Source organism: Papilio xuthus, unplaced genomic scaffold, assembly GCF_000836235.2.
Source record: "Papilio xuthus unplaced genomic scaffold, Pxut_1.1 DF826945.1, whole genome shotgun sequence".
Lineage (NCBI taxonomy): Eukaryota > Metazoa > Arthropoda > Insecta > Lepidoptera > Papilionidae > Papilio > Papilio xuthus.
Window position 1 is genome coordinate 4189742 of NW_013531704.1, and position 15802 is coordinate 4205543.

The window sequence follows — 15802 nt, forward strand, 5'->3', positions numbered from 1 at the left end:
GGATAGGATAACTCATCACTTATTTTCTCTTTTGAGGTTTATATCAATACAAGCTTTTTTTATAATTAATAGAACACGAGGTATATTAGATACTTCTAAACACTAAGTATATTTCCTCATTTGTAAGATCAAGCGAGTAACATATTAGTGTCCTTTCTGTATGCCTATAGGGGTATTCCAAAGTGGTAAAATAGTATATTTCATTCTTATTCGCTTATTGAGATGACGGACATTATAAAGCTAATAGTGAACATTAAACGTGACGACTAGTCATTTATCTCGATCACGTTGAGACAATTATGAAGATTATCTCGAGAGATGTACGCTTTCTCAAACGCGAGGGCGTGCGGGGGCGCGCGGATGCAGAGGTGGTAGGGGCTAGTGAAAGCTGTGACGTCATTAGTTGCATAGGCCACGCACCATCGCGTGCACTTTACACCCGCTCATTTAAATTGTACAATGCACATTACGCAACGCAACAACACCGGCATTTGTAATTCCACGCTCTCGATTCGCTCAGAAAATGAGCAAACCGCATGCTAATCACTTACTACCGCATTGTCTTTTCGCATGTCACATTAAAAGGAATAGTTAAAATAATTGTTCAATAACTCTGAAGTTAGTCTTTAACAGTCAAATCAATTTCAGAGTATTACAAATCAAAATCTGAATTTATCTTAAACCTTTTTGCAGAAAATTAAAAAAATCTATGTCACTTTTGTTTTGCGAAAACAATATTAGTCACGCTCTCCTGCTTACCGCCTGTTAACCGCTATCGTAACCCAGAAGTGAATTTGTTTACATTTTTAACACCGTCTGACCGGCCTTGCTATACTAATATTTTTGTAAAATAATTCTTTTTTTTATTCGACAGCGGTGTAGTCATAACATAAGACTTGTTTATAATAACTTTATAAAGATCTATTGATATTTGACTAATAGTACTTTCTCAAATTACTATGTACTTTTTTACTACTTTAAAAGAGATTACTCCTTGTATGTTATTTGTAGACTAGAACAGAGACTTCGGACCAAATATTGATGGTACTATAAAGTCTAGACGTAAATCAAAACATTGTATGCATCTTTAATAAATATGCATTACATGAAATGTCAACAGTTCAGGTCATGTCGGACAAGATAATCGCCTCGGGGCTTCTCTATCGCTTTGAATAATGAGAAATGCTATATCTGCTCACTTTCTCTTAGTTTAGATCGACACGATGACCTTTTGTTGGCGGAAATGTAAACGAAATTATACCTCTTTGTGTATGTTAAAAATACTACTTTCTCGCAGTTTTTCGCAATATCTATCCCAAACTGTGACCTTTGTATAACCCTCATTCAAAATTTGTGATTATTAGATTCAAAATAATAAGATTTCATAACGTTCATTTGGTCAACATGTGTACTATGCCAAACTCTTTTATTAAAATACCGAACTGAACGAAAATATACAAACAAGAAAATTGCGTCTCGTGATGTATTAAACATTGTGTTACCTGTAATTTGTCTTCGTCGATCTTCGACTCCGCATGATTCAAGGGGTCTTCCTTGACATGACTGTCAGACTGTGGCGCCGGCGCGGCTTGCGAGCTTGAATGCAGGCTGGAAGGCTGCGGCGGGTCCGCGTGCAAAGCGTGCGCGTTCGCTATTGGCAGCGGCTCATCCTATAAACAATAAAATATTCCTACATTTATAACAAGTACAGTACGATAGTGGCAGTCGCACTCAGATAAATTATCAATAAAGCAGTTTTAGAACAGAAATAATGATATTTAACTGATATTAGTGTCATTCTTAAAATTATTTAATAGTTGAAGAAGAATAATTTCTAATAAAATGGAGGAGAGCCGATAGAAGAGGAGTAGACTATAGTAATAAAAATGTTGAAATTGTATTTATATGCGATTTACCAAGACAGAGGTAAGATAAAGTAAAGATTTCAATCGTAGTTAGAGAATAAGTTATAACGTTGTAACGAGGAAAAACATGTCAAAAGCTAACTCATCGCAAAATGGCGGCTGCATACATTCGCTTACGTAACATTAGACATTTAAACGGTATATTTGCAGGCACTAACATATGCGGATTACTGTCCATCATTGTTCAAGTCAGTTGCAGTTCTCACACGGAATAATGATTGCAACTTTAAAAAAAACATTCATTTATGATAGTTACAAGGTTAATTGTAATTGCCTGCAATTAAGACACTCATATGTATTACGATTATACTAATTTAATTTTTATATATTATTAATAACACTCTCCTGCAACAAAGTGGAATAAATGTTGATTGAACCTACCTTCTTTCGAAGGGACTATATTTTATTTATACCTACTTATTTACACATCGTTAATAAAAAACTTCACTACCGAATATTCACTCATCGACTCCAAAAATATTGTAATTTACTTCACCTGCAAACCATTGCTTCTGACCTTGAAAGTCTCAGTCGGTTGTTGTTAAAAATCAAAGCATTATTTTCGTAACACCGTCTATTTAGATATTCCTAACAAGTCTTCTAAAAGATGTTTATGCCTTTATTATGACTTTTAACTATATTTTACAGACGAATCTTAAATTGTCAAGTAGTTTTATAAAAATCATAAGCTTAATAAATTATCGTATAGCACTCTATTTATACAGATTGATCTTCTTACATTACAAGGGAATGTTCTTTATTGCTAACATGAAATACACCAGTGTTAAAACACTAATGATTTAAAATTTGTAAACATTCAATCAAAAGGTAAATTAGGTTTAAGATTCTGGTGCCTATTTTGACGAAACGCAACAAGTCGTAAATTATTAAAGAGCTAACACTCGACATATTGTGCAGGTTCCATTAGAAGTATGCCAACGTAAATTAACACTTTGAGTGCACTATGACTTTGAGGCAGTAAATTCGCAGGGTATTGGGTAGCACTAAACGTGTTAAATATATGCGAAAGCTGTCAGCCGGTGATTCTCTCATACCGCTCACCTGATGGTTTATAGTTGATTTAAATGTGAGACGGTTCAAATGCAAAACAGACGTGAAGCGGTGTCAAGTAACGGCGGTCAGCCGAGCGGGGAATGTTCGCGAGCGCCGTCGGATAGAAAACACCGGCGATTACGTAGCCTCGACAGTCGCCACGTCGCCTCACAATTGTCGCATTGTGCGCCGCCAGTACACCCACCACAACAACACTTTTTACTGCATTTACGAAACAATTTAAACGATCATTGCCGTTATTACCTCTAGAGTCGAACGTTGCGTGATAACAAGGAAACTACCTACAGACAGATTTGAAAATAGACTCTTTAAACGGTGCCGACATCGAATTTGTTACGGTTATTATAAACAACGTTCATAATTTATTGTAAAGTTAAGTCATTTCAAAAAGTTATTATAGAATAGCATAATATAGGGAAAATTTCATAACGCCTAGATTAACAATTGAGTAACATCTAATTTTGTTACGTTTGATAAAATGTTATTTTTACCTTTATCACTGCTTGAATAACATATACCGTAATTCAAATCGTTCTAATAGGTTCTCTTCAGTAATGTGCCAAGCCAGAATATTAGTACTATTTCCTAATTACGTTTAGATCAGATTTTGCATAAACTGTATCGTTTCGACATCATCTATTTTCCATGTGACCGCTCACATAGACTTCTCAGAATGAATCACAGACTAGCCAAGATATTTTATGTAACTTACACATGCGTTTACAATTCCAAGACACCTTATCGATTGCTAGAAACGTAATTCTGGATCTTGATTGACACGAGAAGAATTAAGGAACACTCAACTTCTAGTATGTAAGTTACTGAAAGTTACTATATACAACTTAGGTTTGATTGATTATTGAACGAATCTGTTATTCTTAATTTTCCTATAATTGTTGTGTTCTTGATCGTCGCATATATGGATTCGTGATATTGAAATATTGACAAATAATTTCTTTGTAATTTTATAAGCTTTGTTAAAATCTGAATTCTAAAAAGCTTCGCTATGAGCATTGAAATTATAAAAATAACAAGCTCCAAGTTACTTCAGAAATAAAAATGCAACGTAAAAATATGTAAACTCTAGGTCATATAATGAGCCAATATGCAAATTAACCTTTGTAATTTTTAGTTAAGTAAAGTTCATTTTAATTGTAAATTATTATTTGCTAATGCATGTGGGTTTGGGCTAGGTCATATCATTTTCATCAACGTAAAATAAAATTATGTTATTAATGCATATAGTTAAAATTGCTAATAGTAAATTAATTTTAGTAACACCAAAACTATCACGCACCAGCAAACAATTGTGTAATCGAAAAATTGTTATGCTCCAAACACAACATTTATCAAGCATATTATATAATTTCAAAATAAGCATCCATTTCGACAATATTATTCATATAATTTTATTCTGAGCATTTCTAGATGGTTCCTATAATAATAAAGCCAACTCAATGTTTTCATTTCAATTTAGTCGCTTGAGCAACCTTCGCGACCGCGCTGTCACAATGACAAGGCACCTTGATTTTTTTCTTAGTTGTATCCAAGTAATAGTCAAGTATAAGATTCACAAATTAAATATTACATGAGGTTAATAATTATCCAATAGCGTGCCTGTAGGCGGGACGCGCGAGTTGTCTGATGTGCACAATCATTTTGTTGCGCATACGCGTAAAATAATCCATTTCCGTTTTCCCCAGCATTAGTAGTTATGCGCACGTGATGAGAACTAAGCAAAAACTATAGAAAATTACAAAATTAAACCTACAATTGAATCTGCATAAACAAATCAAACATTGTTAACATAAGATAAATGATTTTTTACAACATTTTTTTACAATGAATAATATTCTTCAACGCATAGATTATTTAGATTTTAACGATGATTTAATTAAATCGAACAAAACAAACAGAGATTGAATTCCTATTCGAGACACAACTTCACAGAGAGGTAGATAATTAAACATATCCGCTGCTATAATCGTTGTTTACTCAGACAATATTTTGTTTCCTAACAACCTTCAAAACTTTATTCAAAAGAGGATATCAAGTCAAATTATGAAAATTATTAAACTTAGATATCGTGTTTTGGAACTGACTGGAGACGTGAAATTAATGCCTTGAAGAGAGTAATTATTGTACTGTGAAGCAAATATTACATTTTAAGATAAATATATCTTTAAAAAAATTGAATTGACATAGCTTATGTGAATTCTTTTATTAATTGACATTCAATCTACTGGACAAAGTAAAGTTTTGATTTTTTTTTGTTATCAATTTGTTGCTAAATTAGCAGAAATAAAAAAAATATTTAGTTTCTTCAAGTTAATCGTACATTAACACACATCCCATTTAGGTATACGGTTGTTCACACTCAGAACAAGATATTATTGGCAGAATTATAACGTGTTAAATTAAAACACAATTGGTCACGAGGTGCGAATCATCGACGTATGCATCTTAAATGTTTATATTTCAATACATACGTTAAATATTATGAGTTATGTACGCATTATCGCTGTTATGGTATGCGTTTTAACATAGTTCCATAAAGCGAATGTGAATAGAATAGAAAGTAGTTGCCAATTACAGACGTTATTCATGTTTCAATCAACAAAGACAACTTTAGTCTTTGTATATTCAGTACTGAACATTGAATAAGTATCTACGATTTTGCATGACAAACACTTTAAAAAAATGGAAATCATTTTTGCATGGCATGATTTAAAAGTCAGCCTCTTCTGTCTTGTTAAATTCAACAAAATAACGCTGTGCTAAGTCAGTTTAGGAATGTGTTTTGAATTTGCTATGTTCTTGTATTTTTATAAAGGAATGTACATTATTAGACATATCCCAAGTAGGGCAGACGACAGGCAGGCGACAGGTCATAAAATTAAGGTTTATAAATCGCGCGCCGACCACGGATGTGTAGGATAGAGCCATAGAGGTGATGATGAATTTGCGTTATTAGCTGACTATTACAAACGCATTACGTTCATCCTCCATACCTCATGTCTTGTAGCCGTTACTACCGTTAACGTAACCATTAAAAAATGTACAAAGTAATAACTAACAAGTTCTACCTTGAAATATGTATTTAAAACGTACAGGATATTGACGGATTAAAAAAGTCTTAGTTATATGGCCATGACGTGCCTTGGAACTAAACAATGGTAACCCAAACCGAAAAAGTTTTGGTGTAGTCGAAAATGAAACAACAAAAACAAATAGAAATCTGGCACAAATCTATTTCTCGTCTACTTTTAAGGAATTTTAACTCTTAACCAAGCGCTACAAAACTTTATTGAAATTAACACGCGGCAATAACATTGTTATTACCTAAGTAAAACTGTACTTAAAGTCTAGACCAGATCGTAAAGTTAACTCGTTCACGCTTACAACTTTATAACGTAGATTAAACAACAAAGCTCTTTAAATTACTTTCTATTGCTTGAAACCATAAAAGGCTATTATCAAATGGTTTTACTGTTTATTACTGATCAATCGCTTTACACCGATTTAAATATCAAGAATAGAGCATTCTTATTTATAACATCAATAAATTCTGTATGTCATTTCCTCAAACTGAATCTCATAGAGGTAGAGAGAGCATTCTTTTAGTCATTTGAATTTCTGTTTTTCAAGTTTTAAATAAACTCTATAATATTATAGACGGTGTACGTAAAATTCGTGTCATAGTTCGATGTTTAGAACGAGCGACATCATAAAAGCGCCTCAAGGCTTACCAATAGCGACAGAGTTGGCGAAAATATATGTGAGTGTTCGTGTGGCGAAAGTTGCGGACTCGGTCATTGACCCCGGGTCGCGGGTGCATCTCAACGGAACAGCCGGCCATAGCGATGCGTTTCCAATGTAACGTATGTCTGTTAGAAACATTAACGTTCACCTAGAAAGTGAGGAAGATATCACTTTGAATAATCGCCTGTCATTAATCGTGAAAATCGATAAGACTTTATAATCCATTAAAGTAACGTTCGATTAAAAACAATAAACCGCAGTTTTAGTAAATCGTTATTCGTTGTCTTAGTAATCTGGTAAAATCAAAGGGAAAAGTTTGATTAATTAATGCATCAAATTGTTTTAATCAATTTATATCTATTGTATTCCGTCAAAAGTCGTGAGAACTTCCTTTTTTAAGCAATTGCAAACTTTGTGTATTATGAAATGTAAACAACATTGTACATAAATACACAGTTAAATTGTTACTTAGCGTCTTGGCTGAGAAAAAATCAAGTTTTTTTCTACATTGTCTTATGTAATCTGCGACTAAAGACATCCGCAAGGGACGGTTGTGATTGCGAAACTGTTGTCGCAACTTAATCGCTTCGTTCCTAACGTTGTGCTTCAAAGATTTTATTGCAAATCGAAAAGTAAGTAAGTACTCAAGTGATGCCATAAGTAAGTCCCTGATGAACTGTGCTACATCAAAATTGTAACTCAATTTAATAATACGAAATATAGAGGAAAAAGAAAATATAAATACAAAAACATAGATGTATTACAATTCACAGTTGTTTATGACAAAAACGAAGACTTTTCTACAAATAAAAAATACTATAAAAAGATGGAACTAAAACATCAATTTGATTTAATTTACGTTAATTCAGCAAAGAGAGAGTTAAAATAAATGTCAGAACTATTTACGTCAATAAAACTGATTACGAACATAAATAAGCAGTGAAAGTGCAAACAGATAATGCGAACAGAAGGTTCGAAATACAACTGGAGATGTACAACAAAGGCTTTGTAACATGTTACTCAATAACAAATAATAGACACGTCTTGTTACATAACGCATATGCGTGACAGTTTCACACTCCAATATGTATAAATACATTATGTAATATGTATAGTTTATGTAAGTTTAAGGGCCTTCAGTGAAAAGAAAGCCTAATATAAAAACAGACTAAAAACGAAGTTATACTAGCTAGCATTATAGGTATTCAAAAATATACGTTCACGAATGTTTTTCATTGTAAAGGCACAACTTTAACTTTCGTTTCTCTAATTAAATAAACATTAAAAGAATTCCTATATCCCAATCTTAACATACTTCAACTTAATATTATCTCTGTTCGTTACAATAGAATTACTATTAACTTATAGCAACAACAAATTACCAGCATTTCATTCATACTAAACTTCGCATTGCCTCGATAATTGTACTATAGTATTGCTTACAGATCAATGAACAATGTAACTACTACCGAAAGCAAATGTAACAATTAATATAACCTTCTAATTTACCTACAGTTATACTATCTAACATCAAAAGAGTCGCTTGCACAACATACGTGAAGATTCAAGGTGAACCGGTCGAGTGTCTCGCAACGCGACCTGATACTGCTTAAAAGTTCCAACTAAAAACTTCACAAATATAAACACGACCGCAACTATTACATAACACACCGGATAAACAGATGGAGAATAAAAATAACAACTGACAAGTAACCACAACTATTTTTATTCATATAAGGAACTAAACTATGATATTAGAGGACACGATCAACATAAGAACTTCATTTATATATTTGTATATACAAAATCAATCATAGATGCTAGTTGTATATAATTTATGTAACCGCAATTTAATGGGCAGCATGTAATCGCACATCCTTATCTAAATAATATTGAACTAAAGTTATGATAGAAAATTCTTGAAAAGCAACACTATTCTTATAGTTTTGGTTTATAAAATGTTCTAAGCTATGACTCACTATAACAGATAACACGGCCTTTGATTGTTATAAAAATATTGCCAGGTGCTATTGAATCAAACATTACTTAGGAATTTCATGTTTTCATATTTAAATTAGTTAACTAGATTATTAAAATTTAAATCATAATAAAGTAATAATAATCGCTTTTGTATACTCTTAAAATATTATTTTTGAATTATGTTATTTGTTTACAGTCTTGAAAATGTGACTGCTCGTGTTTGACTGTGGAATAAAAATTACCAAGCTATTCGTAAACTCAGTAGGTCAATATTATTAGTCATTTAAACAGTAATGTTTTTAATTCAAAGCACATCACAAATATATTCCCACGAAGACGACTTACTATGAATATCAAATGTGTACTCATAGTTACCTAAAATTTAAGGTCAACAAACTATGCGGCACAAACACGTTTTGACACTTATTGAATGTTAAAATAATTATCATTTATATTTCGAATTTCCTCTGAAATTGAACCTGTGTCATGAGATACATATGTAATAAAAACACAAAACACAACCAAAATTAAAACGTAAGACTTGGATGCGGTGGGAACAGTAAATCGTAAACAAAATACTTAGTCGAAACACTAACTTATCAACAGTTACATTTTCCATAAAATTTAGGTGGCGCTATAATAGTTGTGTTGCTATAAAAGTAATGTACTTACCGCAACGAGTCCATCGTTCCCGTAGCTCCTTCCTTCCAGTGCTAGTTCTTTATCCAGCATAGCGTCCAACTGCTCCAACTGGTGGCAGGATGCGCGGGCGGCCACCCAGCTCGAAGCCAAGATGAAAGAGCCCAGGATGAAGGACGATGCAATGATCGTCACCGCCGCGATCCTCGCTATTTGCACCGATGAAGACACTCTTTGACGATACGCCTATAAAGTAAAGAAATTATTAAAAAAATATTCAGAATTATTTAAACGATTTTCCAAATAAAAATCGAACTTTTTACACTAATGACTACTTCAATTATCATATCGACAAATTAACAACATATGCAATGAAAATATAAAACACGTTTCTACAGTTACAATTATTTGTTTGTTTACTTTAGGTTTTTATTCGGGACAGCTTATTGGGCGAAATCTTCTCAATTTTTACAATACTTTTCTAAATTAAATGTTTCATAAATTAAGTTGTGACTTCATAGCTCAGAAATTTTCACTAAAATATTTTACTTTTACTTTCTACAGGGAAAGGAACGAATCATTACATGATAGATATTCTAATAATGAACAGTGTTGTCGCTTTTTATAAATCAAGATAATCCTTTATAAAATACAGTACAATTGTATGTACTTGTACATCAAATGCAAATGGCTTGAACATTAGTATTGGAGGGCCGTATGCTAGTTGGCATCGTACACAGTAACGTTCACTTTATAGCCACACGAGCGGATCTGTTTGAATCAAACCCACATCGCCATACTCGGTACATCGGCCTTGGACCACTGAGAATACATCTCAGTATACACTTCAAGTCACATATATTTAACAAATATTTAGTTAAAATATAAACGCAAGCAAAAGCAATATTCACATAATTTATATATAATAAGAATGGAAAATTCCATGACACATGCAGTAAAATATTGTATTGGACATAGGATGTTAATTTATTTAGCGTAAAAGTGCAAATCGATTCTCGATCTCATCTCCTAACGCCATCTTATTTTATAATTGCACGAATTCGTTTTATCAACGTCAATGGTTTCTTCGCTTTAGATACTTGAAAAAATTCTAATCAGAATATTAGTTTCACATATTAGTACTCTCGAAAATTATCTTCAGTTTCTTTTTAATCTCAAAAAGTAATTCTTATCTATTTTTCGTATTTTAATTACTACGTTTGGATTGTAGACATATTATTTAGACACGGATCACTGCAGTTACATCGAGAAAAGTAAAGTGGAAAATCAAATTACGAAGTTACAAATTGACATCGTCATGCTCGCGAAAGATTTCGCTGGTTTTTGAATGCAATCTTAAAAGAACTTTCACCGGAAAGATACTGCCGTAGCGGCGGAGCAACGATCCAAACCATTTATGTAATCCTGTGATACTTATTCTACGTTTAATCTTTTAACCAGAATCGAGAATTGTGAAGAAGAATTAATTCATACAAAAGAAAAAAATCTGATCCCTGGATAATTCAACCTCGTTCCACAATGAGCAAGAAATGACTAAAAAATCCAAACACTTCAAATGACCCTAGTGTCACACGACAATTATTATCAAAACATAAATATTGAACATTTAAAAACTAAATTCATATTGAAAATATTGTTATAATATACGTTGAAATCTTACTAATATTATAATTGCGAATGTTTTTATGGATAGATGGATGTTTGTTTGAAAGTATCTTCATAATGGCAGCATAGTTTTCACTGAAATTTGACATAAATTTAGAACACAGTCTGGAAGAACACATAGGGTACTAATTACTTTTTTTAAATTCCGCTTGGATGGAGTCACGGGCGACAGCTAGTTGTTCATAATAACGGTAGAAGAGAAATGTCATGTTAATTCAAACAAAAGCTATAGAAAAAAGGCAGGTCTAACCTGAATCTAATGGTGTTTTATAACCATCATTAATTGAAGGTCCAATTGGTTTTCATAATTTCATGTTATTATATAATAACATTATTATTCTGAAAGCAATAAAGATGGCCATGGAATGTAGTTTTGTTTTTAAATGAAAAACATAAAGATATTGTCTAATGCCGAAGCGAGCTACATTTTTTTTCGACCTTGTATTACTACGCTACATAAAACATACCGAGATACTGTTTTGATTTTGTGGAAAATAGCAGAAAATTTAAAAAATAAATTCTATAATATTGTGATAATATAACAAACTTCTCCAAGCTATCTACTTGTTTTTGAAGTAGGAGATATTAATTGTTTAATAATAACTACATTAACTTTCTAATAAAAAGCCTAATGCGATATCACAATAGAAAGCTGATGTCTTATAGGCTTTAGGTCCAAGAAATCTCAATGCTAATGCGAACAAGTACTATGCATATACAATATTTTATATCCAGACCCAGATAGTAAATAAAGAGTACAATTAAGTTTGTGAATTCTACAATATTTGGGGAATTCAAGTTATATATTTTCATAACAAGGCCCTTATCATTAGCTATCCATATTTTAAGAACACAACTAAATTTAATAGACGCCTTATAATATGTAATTGACTTATGTACCTTTAAAAAGTGAAGTTCGTAGAATAACATTATTCAATACTGCAGACATATGGATTATTCCTTATTTGAGCTACAATGTTTGACATGACGTAATGTGGGTATGAACATTACTGGGACTAATGTTTTAACAAGCCCACGCGGCACGGAAGTTCTCGCTTGTGGAACCACTCTAACGGTCACCTAGTCAATTAAACGAAATTCAAATGCTCACGTTTACCATTATATTTAAAACGAATATCATTCTTTGTGGGAATAACGAATACTTTAGAAACTTAAAACTTTATGATAACGTAGAATTAATGATAAATAACTTAATTAGTAATCAACTTTTCTTATTATGATTAAATTAGGACGTAAAATAATTTCGTTATAAATTTTGTCCTTGAAGTATTGGATGAATCAACAATTTTTTTTAGTTTTAAAATAGGTATCTAGCTGAAAACAAAACAAAATGTTATAAATAAAAAAAACGTGTTCTGATTTCGAAATATGCACGTCGACTTATTGATAAAATCAACACGGGCAGGAATAAATAAATGGCGATGAGTAAGAGCAGGGAAAACGTGGTTACACCGTATTGTAATGTTGATAAAAATGCATCGCAACGCTTTGCATCATCGCTTTATACTATTATCATCGAACATAACTCAAAAAGACAAAGAAAGAATCCTTTTAGTCTCTTACAATAAATAGCATTGTGTGATAACAAATAGAAATTATACTTCATGAGTACGTGATATTTATTGAAAAATACCAAGGCTTGTTATATGTGATAAAAAGGACAAATGAATAATCTTAGTCGCCTTAAAACCTACAACAGCTAAAGAAAAATTTTATTGACTTTTAAGGACGTGCACACTTTTCTTAAAACAACTTAAATGTATTGTTAGGAATATCTTTATAGACAAATTTTACAAACGGTTCTAGAAGGTTCAATAATTTCTCAATCATAAGTCACTCTTGATTGCTTCACTTAAATAAAACTTTATTTAGCTTAATTATGAACCATAAACATCCCTAGTCGTTTGGTTATTTACATGGACTGGTAGTCTGTGTACGTTTATATTTAGATTGGATATAGGTATAACATTAATGTGTTAATTTCTTATTGTCGTAATATGCCTCCACATTTTGTTATGCATTTGATTTCCGTATGCAAATCTATCAAGAATCAACTGTCTTTATGTATAATATAAAGTATATTTTGTACATTATAATACAGTCATAAATATCTTTGTAAACAATAAGTTTTTTATGAAGTCACTAAAAGTGGTAGGATATGACGCAAACGCCATTGTTATGTCCACCGCTGCGACTGGTCGGTACCTATAACGATTTCACTCCGTTGCGACGTTTATTACAATGCCGGGTTTTTCCTTCTGTTGACGGACTAAAAAAAATACCGGAGGAAATAAAATCGCAGAATACAGATTATCATGCAACTTGTTTTAATGCATAATAATGATTGTTTCTTTTAAATAATTGCAAACAGATTTTAGTGTACCTCAATGTTTTTTTAAAGTTGCGCGATGAATTAGCCACAAATATAAATGCTCGGATTAGAAATGCAACCTATTTCAAAATTTGCTCATCGAAATAAACTTGATTAAATTCTTTTTTTAAATTTTCATCGGTCAACTTCATCATAAAAACAAAGAAATTATTTTTGGGGGTGTGCACATCCACAATAATACATCCAGCATTTTCAAATTAGAAAGTTACATTATTCAAAGAAACACAGATCAAATAGTGACTTTGATCACATTTTTAAATATAAAATCTATGGACTGCCAAACATAACAGATTAAATACGCAAAATTAACTTATTTCGACTGAACACTAACCAAAATACTAATATTAAAAAACTTACGCCATACATGATACATAATTTAGTTTTTATTTGTTTTTGAAAAGGATAAATGTTTTAATAATTAAAAATAATGATTTGTGAAAAGTCTACATCCAGTAATATTGATTCAGAGTGACGATGTTATTACTTAGAAATAACATCTCAAATAGATTATTTAAATAGAAAAGAATTCAACGCATTACTAAGCACCAATTCTATCCGAGCACAATGAAAAAACTTGATCTATTAAACATGCATCTTATTATTTTTTGTAGCATTACTCTTATCTCGTGACTACTTCTAATTATATAATAGATGCTTGATTATAATAATAAATGGACAACTACAATAGAACAATGAAATCTCACATTTACTAGCACATATCTTATGGAGGTCTCTTGTCGGTTCTCAGAAATTGCACTAAATTTCTACAGATTAATGTATACAATGAAACCTCCTTTATTCCACCTTTCATATTTCGTTATTCTTTACTAATAAAACCAATAATGATACCAATAAATAAAAAAATAATAGGCAAGTGGACTAAAGTAAATTTTTATGTACATTCTAGATTTACGTTAGTAAAAAGTTTTGTTAGCCTTTAAAAAGGGAAAATTCGTATATAAAGTAAAGGTATAGTTTACAAACAGGCGTCGCATGCGTCACCGGCACCCGGCGGCGCCGGCACCGGCCGCGGCCAGAGAGAAAGGCGCTTTCCCGCAACCTCACTCACTAACCGGCATTATTTATTAACTAACCCATCATCTATCTTTACTGTTATAGATTAAAACTATCACATGACACTGTTATACATTTTTTCTTTAAAATTAATTTACAATTCTACAATGAACAAAAAAATTCTACAATGAACAAAATAATAATAGCAATATTGTTAAAATTGTTTAATTCAACGTAAAATTTAAAATACCCATTTTTTTTATAAAAAAACGTATAAACAGATGACATATAAGTCCAATATAGTAATGAAATAAAAATGACTATACCGGTGGTGGTTCAGAAGCGCTGTACACTTCCGAGGGTGGGTATTCCGGTTTCATGGTGATTGTCGCCATTGAATCTGGCTGGTGCTCCTTCTCCATCACGACTGAATGTCACGAAAAAAAAATGAATTTGTATAGTACGCGCTTATCGACTGACGGTCAAAACAGGAGTGCGTCGAAACGAAGGCGAGCGAGTGAACGGCGTCGACGAGTGGTGGGGTCGTCGCAAGGAGATGGTGATTGTATGAGGTATTGTTCGCTTGCTGATGCTAGAACATCGGCCAACCTTATACACGGATGTACTACAAAACGATCAGTTAAGACCTTAGTACCACATGAGCTAGGCTTGTCCTACATTCTCTTTTGTGGCCTAAAGGAATACGTATTCATTTTTCGTTTTTATTTCGACTTTGTAGTCTTTCATGTTAATTCTTGACTTCAGTATTAAACTTATCTCATGAAAGTTTTAAACATAATGCTTCTTATGTTATAAGTATAAGCTCCTTTTATTTCCTTCATTTTAATTAATATGATCTGTTTTAATAATTTAAAACTATTCAAACATAAATTCCGCCTCAAAAGCTCAAGCGATATATCGAAAGCAGCATTACGTGGCCAAAGTTTGAAAGTAAATAGCCAGTACATGACTTTAATAAACTTTTGAGTTTTTTGTTTCCTCTGTCAAAACTGCCCTAACTTAATTCCGTTAAAGTGGTCGAACTTTGAACATTTCGTTAAACTTAAAAAAAAATAGCTGTGACAATCTTGTGTTTCTCAACCACTAGACTTTAGCAGGCGTTATTCATTGTAAAATATTCATTAATAACAGTTCCAAAACTTAATGGCCCTCTTCACCATCTTTTACGAGTATGGTGTAGATAGTCTTAAGATTTGATAAACATTGAGGTATAACAAACAGCCATGACCGCGGCTGCGCAGTTAGCGAAATCAATCGATTACCACCGCCGCGCAATTGCAGCCATTTG

General features: G+C 32.2%; 1 protein-coding gene across 1 annotated transcript in view; it reads right to left on the minus strand.

Moving 5' to 3' along the window:
* The window catches only part of Msr-110 (DUF3736 domain-containing protein Msr-110), a 34939-nt gene extending 19904 nt beyond the window's left edge, over positions 1 to 15035 (minus strand). Inside the window, exons 1-3 of the mRNA XM_013316960.1 lie at positions 14820 to 15035; positions 9414 to 9626; positions 1503 to 1670 (exon numbers count right to left, since the gene is read on the minus strand). Of these exons, the coding sequence (XP_013172414.1) occupies positions 1503 to 1670; positions 9414 to 9626; positions 14820 to 14915 (477 nt within the window). The 5' untranslated portion in view covers positions 14916 to 15035. The remainder of the gene's footprint in view (positions 1 to 1502; positions 1671 to 9413; positions 9627 to 14819) is intronic.
* Between the last annotated feature and the right edge of the window lie 767 nt (positions 15036 to 15802).